At 37.5% G+C, this 8731-nt stretch overlaps 1 protein-coding gene and 1 long non-coding RNA gene across 3 annotated transcripts; one reads left to right on the top strand and one right to left on the bottom strand.

Moving 5' to 3' along the window:
- The first annotated feature begins 501 nt into the window (after positions 1-501).
- Positions 502-8309, top strand: rtn2b (reticulon 2b). Of its 2 annotated transcripts, none has more exons than XM_055181137.2 (7): positions 502-651; positions 1759-1966; positions 2280-2418; positions 5660-5729; positions 5933-5979; positions 6389-6447; positions 7246-8309. In XM_055181137.2, exons 1-7 carry the CDS (start codon positions 639-641, stop codon positions 7346-7348), a joined length of 639 nt encoding a protein of 212 aa, XP_055037112.2. In that variant the 5' UTR covers positions 502-638; the 3' UTR covers positions 7349-8309. The 2 variants fall into 2 exon arrangements, with proteins under 2 accessions (XP_055037112.2, XP_055037113.2); XM_055181138.2 differs by lacking the exon at positions 502-651 and adding an exon at positions 700-947.
- LOC141366230 (uncharacterized) lies at positions 4587-5450 on the bottom strand. Its single transcript, XR_012371331.1, has 2 exons — positions 4796-5450; positions 4587-4752 (listed from the first exon to the last, which is right to left on the bottom strand). It is a non-coding gene; the product is annotated as an uncharacterized lncRNA (long non-coding RNA).
- Positions 8310-8731: the final 422 nt, after the last annotated feature.

The raw sequence follows: 8731 nt of genomic DNA, 5'->3' as shown, positions 1-8731 counted from the left end.
ACATATTTGTACACCAAAGATACACATTGGTACCAATATATACAAATCTGTACCTAATTGAAAATATAAGGACCTTTTTAAAGGGTACTGCCCCAGTGAGAGCTTTGGATATTTTTTCATGTTTTAATTTATATACGGTGGGCTTCAGTATGACACCACCAGTGTCTTAATCTTTTTCATTTATACATGAATACAATATTTTCAGGATGTTTTAAAATATTATTATAGGGCTATTTGGCTTTATCGGCAGCAGACTTCAAAATTTTGTGCAAAACAGCATGATTTGTGAATCTTCCAAAGAGCATTTGGTGTGCTTAAGAAACAAGAAAAACCTCACAGTTACCATAATAAATATGACATACTTGCTAGCATGTAAGATTAGCCGCTTCCTTTAATACGAAGAATTGCGCGCTGACACATGTGGACGTCTCGGGTTCCTTAAGCGCAGATCGGCCTGTGAAGGGGGCAGGGTGATGGAGTAAAGCTGTATGTGTGTGTATAAAGATGGGATGTCTGAGGCCTGGAGATATTATTAGGTCAGGCCATTCCCTTCCTGCTGACAAAGCTAAGACATCCAAAAAAAGCCCAGAGGGTTCGTAAAGTGCAGGGAGGAGAGGGTGGTTTAAGAAGCGGTAGACATGGCCAGCAAAGGTGAGATTCTTCCATAGGACAGAAAAGTGCTGGAACAGAGCTCACTTTATTCACAAATGTCACTTGGTGGTATGCGAGTTACATGTTTGGGAGTTGGGGGCGTGGGAAAGACCGGAGTTCAGGTTGAATGGTGTACGTTAGAGGTCTGGTTATGCCACTGACTAGTCAAAACACCACACAGGACTTCTCGTTGTGAGCTTGGCAGGCTTGGGAAAGTGATGGATGGATCTTCTGGACTATCAGTGGATGCATGACACTAGGATAATATACATTTTGGAAATAAACGCGTAAAAGAGGTGAGGTCTTCACTGTGCCTTATTTTGTCAATTTAATATGACACGGCCATGGTAAGCTGCGTTAATGTGTAAGGAATAGCAAAGGCCATGTGAAGGATCTGTCTGTTGAGATTGTTTGGATTGTACTGATGAAGTCATTTGCACCACTACTTGGCACAGCACAGATTTGCACCTGCGTTTGGAGGATAACCAGAATCGACAGCCGTTGGGGTCTGTTGGCTTTGCATGGGAAAGGGCGTGTGTTGTACTCTCCCATTAGCATTAGCATTTGTGTGCGTGAAATCTAATTTTAACTACTAAAACCATATGTGTGAGAATGAACCACATATGCACAAAACCACTGCAATCGTGTGACAGATGGACACTTGGATGGCTCTTATGTTTGGATTTAGATCGGCCTATTGGGAATTAGTTCACACGTATGAAAAATGATGTGATACCAGACTTTAAATAGCTAAATAACTGTGAAGAGGTTTTGGCTTGATGATGGGGCTGCATATCATAAAAGGCAAATTAATGTTTCTGCAACTTTAGGGTCTGAATCTGAGATGAAAGAGAGTCATTTGGTCGAATGTAAACATTGAATGAAAATCTCCATTTGAAATTTGATAGTCTGTTTCACTCCACAAATTACATCTGGCCACCCAAACACTTCACCACAGATCTCCTTCGAGACAAACTTCAAAGCAGTTCTTGACTTACTTTTCTCATAGCCCATAATTTTCTCTGTCTTTTTGTATATACACCACGGTTATATTTTATTAGTTCCTCTCACATTGAAATTTTCCCCCTCATTTCTTGTTCTTTCCAGTGTTGGATCTGTTGTACTGGCGAGATGTCATGACCACCGCGCTGGTGTTTACAGGTTTGGTTGTGGGTTTGGCTTGTTTGTTCCAGTTCAGTGCCATCACGATCCTATCCAACCTCGGTTTGGGCATTATGGCGTTCACCCTTCTCATACGCTTCCTGTACAAAGGCCTGGATCTAGTTCGACTCGGTGATGGATCTCACCCTTTCCAGTGAGTATGTGTTGAAATAAATACTGTCAGTTTCTATTCAGCCATCGCCTTGGAGGTGTAACTGACACTGCTGTTTAGCTCATAGACTCGATGTGAGGTCCCTTGTGAGGTAACTGGTTGCGCTGAATGTTATTTTGTTGGAGAACTTTAAACAAATAAACATGAGTTAAAAATATTAATGTCTAAAATGCATTACAGATGTGCATATATTTGGCAGAGGGTTGATAAAGTAAAACATAACTTACATACACATGAATTAATGAATTCATGTATGTAATCTTTCCCAGCCGGTTCACTTTATTTTATTTGAAAGGTCATACTTGGATGAGGACCGCACGCTGACGGATGAAGACACGATCCGTGTGGCAGAACAAATTGTTTTGGTGATTGCCACGGCTGTGACTGGTCTGAAGAAGCTTTTTTTCATCAACAACATCTTGGACTCATTGAAGGTCCCTAACTGTCTTACCATTATGTTTTATGCACCATACAGCAATTCATGACCTACTTTTACTACATCAGGGGAAAAACAGTTCACTTATGCGATTAGTCTTGATTTGAACTCTTACCATATGCATTTGTTCCCAAGGAGAAAGCCTTGGGAACAAAATAAAATAAAAAAGCGCTGCAGTGAAATCCTATGTGAAAGCACAGAAAATCATATATGGAGGGAACCTTTTTTATTTTTTTAAATAACACATCTTAATGTAATGTTCCTGTACTGTATCTGGTAAAGCACAGCGATAGCAATGCCAAGGTCATCCAAAGTTTGATATTAATCATTGATTTCACATAGATTTCAATCTGTGACATGGCCTTACTCAGTCAGTATTAAAGGGGACATTTCACAAGACTTTTTTAAGATGTCAAATAAATATTTGGTGTCCCCAGAGTAAGTATGTTAAGATCTAGCTCTAGATAATTTATTTAATCACTTTGTAGGTGCACTGCAAAAAATTAGCTGTAATTATGCAGCTGGTTGGCAGTAACTTACTGTAGAACAGGGATTGGCAACTTCGGTCCTGGAGGGCCGGTGTCCTGCAGAGTTTAGCTCCAACTTGCCTCAGCACACATGCTTTAAAGTTTCTAGTATGCCTAGTAAGACCTTAATTGGCTGCTTCAGGTGTGTTTAATTAAGGTTGGAGCTAAACTCTGCAGGACACCGGCCCTCCAGGACCGAAGTTGCCCATCCCTGCTGTAGAAGATAAAGACAATGTTTTATGTTCATTTAACTTCTTATTTTGAAGCTCACGATGCAAAGTTCGTCACAACATGTATGTAGCTTGTCATGTGTGTGGTTCGTCATTTCAAAATATGTGTTCTGCGCTTTGAGAGACTGTGTGTGCATCACGTGTCATGCCAAAATAAGTGCCTGCTGCCTTGAACTTGAACTTGAAAGGAGACGCTCGCATGTGCCAGATATTCGCACAATCTCATGCGTAATCAGAGTTTACTGTTAAGCGTGTATTTAGGGAACGCAAGCGTCTCTTTTATCATAAACGGTCTCCAGCAGGCACTTATTTTGACAAAACACGTGATGCACACAGGATCTCTCCACACGCATGACACATATTTTGGAAAAGGGAACCACACACGTGTCAATCCGAACACTTATTATGAATTAGCGCATCCTCGGAAGTGCAGTCACGAGCCGCCATTGGTTGCCAGTAAATAACATGAATGTAAAATCTACAGTAAGTTACTGGCAACCAGCTGCCAGTAATACTGTAATTTCTACAGACAAAATGTCTGTAATTGTCACAAATTACAAAAAACTCTGCGTTTTTCTGGAAGGACTGACATTTTTGCTCACACACAGTGTGTGAGCAAAAATGTCAGCCCTTCCAGAAAAACGCTTTTTGCAAAAATCCTTGATCTTGCTGCACGTTTTCTTAAAAAATGCGATGGAATATGCGGGATATTTATGCAATTTTATGCTATGAAATTGCGGGAACTTGCAAAAATTGGGGGAACTATAACTGTTTGCAGCTTTTGAAGGATGTTCACTTCACACAATCACGTCACTTCATAACGTTCCCATTGCAACAGGGGACATGGCTGCGCTTGTCTGAAGTAAATGCAACATTTTTCAACTTTGTGCTAAGATATAAGTGACTTTTTGCTATGAAAATGCGGGGAATATGAAATCATGCAAACCCTGCATATTTTGCGCCCAGAAATCTGTCATCTGACTTTGGCTGATTTTGCATTAAATCATGCCATTGTATAATCGCGTTTTCGCGAGGGACTGAAATGTGCCGTTTATGGGTGTGTGTTTTTAAATGGCAGTGCTGTGTTTGGATAGTGCAGATTAAAGGAGCTCTACGTAGGTTCAGAAATTTCTAACCGTTACTGACACCAGTGGCCGTTATAGAAACTGCAGCCAGTCTCATGCTCGTTCTCGGTGGCACACTCGTACGAGCACAACCACAACAACCAGAATTGCCGTAGCAACCACAGACAGCTCATTGAGATTCACCAGCATGTTTACAGATGTAAGAAAAGTTACAGTACTGTAAGGTGATTGTTTGACAGACCATATTTTAGTAAAATATTGCAGTGCTACTTCATGTTTTCAACAGAAGTCTACTTCTAAAAGTTTTGTTACACGACACTGTAAAACACACTCCCGACACTCACAATCTTAATGCACTCGTGCTCTGAATAAAGATAATTCATATAAGACAGTAACTTTTGAAACGGTCCTGTGCTACATGCTATCGTTAGCATTACACCACAAAAACAATAAAATTATATATTACAAATGCCCTGTAACTATGTCTTACCTTTGCAGTAAAAAGAAAGCCAGCTCGAGGTCTGTTTTCATACCCAGCGCTGACCAGAGCTCCCTCCAAGAATCAAATGCCAATCCGATGTTTACTCTTGTCTTTGCCCCAACGCCGGTCACGCTCTATTTTGTCCGCACCAGATAAGGATTTTTTTGAACTTACGAGGAGTTTCCGTGAGTGTCTGGATTGTGCTGGAAGTTGGTCGCTTCTTTCCGTCTGCAGAGTCCATTTGAAACATGCTAGCGATTGCCGCTGTTTACTAATGGCTGGCGTACGCGTCTATATGGAACGCCCAAGTAGACGAGCACGCGCATGACGTCACATTTTGAATTTCGCGCCAATTCGGACCCGACTCCTCCACACACAAAAGAGCCTACAGGCTGATAGAGACAACCATGGAGGACACTCAGGGTGTCATTCTTTCTATTACATTATGGTTGGCTCATAAATATACAAACGAAAAAACTCTATCTTAAAGTTTTTTTAAGTAATAACCTACATGTAGCCCCTTTAAGGGACGGTATTATCCCCTTCTGACATCACAAGAGAAGCCAAATTTCAATGACCTATTTTTCACATGCTTGCAGAGAATAGTTGACCAAAACTAAGTTACTGGGTTGATCTTTTTCACATTTTCTAGATTGATAGAAGCACCGGGAACCCAATTGTAGCACTTAAACATGAAAAAAGTCAGATTTTTATAATATGTCCACTTTAAAGATATCAATGTTATATTTTCACAGAATGTCCTTTACATTATGTAGGATGATTTCATGTAGAAATCAGTAAATATAACTTTTCAAAGACACAAGCTGCTTTGGATACAAGCTAAAGGAATAAAGTGTTGATGTTGAATGATTTGTTGATTTTATCTGAATGATTGTGTTTTTTGTTTTTATTGAAGTTTGTTGCATTTCTGTATTTGTTGACCTACGTGGGGATTCAAAGCAATGGTCTTACATTATTAATGACTGGTAAGTATTTTTTTGACTTGTTGACTAAAGCTTTATAACATGCATGACATTATTATATAAATTCATTAATTGTGGTAAATAACAGCTAGAAGACCATAAATTATATTTTGTCGTGTTTAAAACTTTCCAGTATTACTGCCTTATCTTTCACTTTCACAGTGTAGAAATGTGTGCATTAACTGAATCCTCTCTTATCTGAACAGGTGTCATATGTGCTTTCTCTCTGCCACTGCTATACAAACTTCAGCAGGTAAACCTCTGTTTGATATACAATAATATATTCAAAGTAAAAACCTCTCAATCATGGCTAAATGTATTTAATAATAGTAATAATTCAATTATGTAGTCTATTAGGTAAGTCTTTCGGGTCAGTTTCCCTTATCAAATAATGTGAATTCAACAAATATATTATGTTACTTGAACTTAACAAATTAAGTTAAACAATTTCAACTTGTTTTTATAAGTCAACCTAAAAACTTATAGAAGTAAAAACTTAAAATAATAGGTTGAATTGACTTGCAAAACCTGTCTCCCTGTTTAAGTAATACACTTTTTCAAGAATTTTTCGAACATAGTTTTTCAATCATTTGCTTATGTGAATTTATTTAAATATGATAAATCTGATTTTACACTTTTTATGCTTGTTTTTTTATTTACAGCAAAGAATTGATAAGATTGTCAATGCAGTCAAAAACCTTGTTGCAAGAATCACTGAAATGTAAGTGTTCATCGTTTTAACAGAAGAAAGGAATACAATGAAAACCTTAATTAATTCATCAGAATAGTCTGTTTGTTCTCAAATAGAAACAAATGCATGTTGGATGCATGAAAATTTAAACTTAAAGGGATTTAAACTTTTTGAAAATATGCTAATTTTCCAGCTCCCCTAGAGTTTTACCGTTTTGGAATCCATTCAGCCGATTTCCGGGTCTGGCAGTATCACTTTTAGCATAGCTTAGCACAATCCAGTGAATCTGATTAGACCATTAGCATAAAAAATGATTCAACCATGGCTGCAGCAGGCGCAAAAATATTACGCAGTGCCTGAAAATAGTCCCCTGCTATTGAAAGTTATCAAGGGGACTATTTTTGGGCACTGCGTAATATCATTGCACCTGCTGCAGCCACGTTACGGCAGCAAAGTCCTTGATTATTACGCTGGATCTAATCACAACTTTTAATTTTCTGTCGGTCTTTGTACACGACGTAACTACAGAAGAGTCAAGTTTTTAATAGGAAAAATATCAAAACTCTTTATTATTTTTGAGCGATGCTAACAGTCTGATCAGATTCAATGGATTATGCTAAGCTATGCTAAAAGTGTTACCACCAGACCCATAGATCAGCTGAATGCATTGCAAAACGGTAAAAATCTAATGTTTCACTCTGGGGGAGCTGGAAAATGAGCATATTTTCAAAAAAAAGTGGAGTGTCCCTTTAAAATTCACATTGGTTTATTTTCTTGGCTCATCAATTATTTTCTTCTGATTCACTATTTGAAATTTTTCTATTTTAGGGTTGATCTTGTGGTTACGCTGGTCAAATCTCAACCAGCTCCGGCTCCAGCTCCAGCTCCTTCCTCCTCCACTGCATTAAGACAGAAACAAAAGACAAAATAAAGAGGATGGAGAGAGAAATATGAGTTTGGAGCAGGATGAACAAAGTCTTACTGTGCCGCTGTGGCCTGGCGTGTCACTCGGGTTTGTTAGGCAGGTTTGGGGCTTATAACAGGCGTCATGTTTTACAATATGTTTCTTAGAATCAAAGTGGCAAAGTGGCAATATATATACAGTACTGTGCAAAAGTCTTAGGCCACCACCACCAGACTTGTTGTTTTAGAAGTTTTAATGTCCATCCATATTTATTTTTCAATCTATTTTATTAAGATACAAAAAATAAATAATAACATTTTCAGGACTAAATGTCTTCTTTAAGCATCGTCAGTGTTTAGTGTGACCTCTCTTGGCACTAAACACATCTTGAGCGTTTTTGAGCAGGATGAAGTAAAAAGAAATTAGAAATTAGGATTTCATTTTATTTAGTTTTAAGAGATCCTGCAGTTTCCTGCTATTGCTCAAGTGGAAGGGGAGTTTAAAACTTAACACATCAGTTTACATTTTATACAGTTTTTAATACTATATACACATTTCCTTTATTTTCTGGATGTATTCTATTAAAGAGACTGAGAAAAATTATACATGATCACTATAATATTGCAAAAACAACAAATATTATTGTGGCATGGTGGCTTAAGACTTTTGCACAGTACTGTATATGTATGATATGGTCACTTTTTCTCATTTTTTCTCTTTTTAGAACAATAAACTAATGGAGTAACTCAAATGTAACTATGACAATTAATTCGTGATTAAAGAAAATGTTAAATAAATGAAGCAATATTATATTAAAGCACCTTCAAATTTTGACCTCTTGTGTATACCGTTAAGCAGCATAAATTCATCAATAAAGCATCAATAAAGCCCAGCTGGAGGAATGTATGGCAAATATTTTGTTACTGTGCACTTTCATTTAAATGTAAATGTATTTTATAACACCTGACAATTAAACAGCTGAGTAATATTTATGATTACTGGGTGATCCTTTTTTATTACTGTTTGTCTTCACATTGAACCTAGTGACACATGGTAACATATTTGTCTCCACTAGAGGGCACAATGAGCTCATATAATCGCAGCAGTTCTGGGCCAGGACAGTCTGTAAATGTAAATGTTTCAATATTAACAAATGAAACAAAAACAAAAAAAGGATTGTTTTCATCATTACGGTTTTAAAATACTCATGATTTACATGAATGCAATGTCTTATGAATGTTTTAGAGAATATTTAAATGGTAATTTCTCTTAGACTTCATGAGCATTGTAATAATTGTCACTTTCAAACATGTCATATTTTACTTTCCTGTCACTTTTTTGTGTGTGCAAAAAACAGTAAACACTTGTTTTCAAAGTTTTTATGCATTTTCTTTGCATCTTGCAACATGC

Source organism: Misgurnus anguillicaudatus, chromosome 9, assembly GCF_027580225.2.
Source record: "Misgurnus anguillicaudatus chromosome 9, ASM2758022v2, whole genome shotgun sequence".
NCBI lineage: Eukaryota > Metazoa > Chordata > Actinopteri > Cypriniformes > Cobitidae > Misgurnus > Misgurnus anguillicaudatus.
Note: the sequence above shows the minus strand (reverse complement) of the source record. Positions and strands in the feature narration are given on the sequence as shown.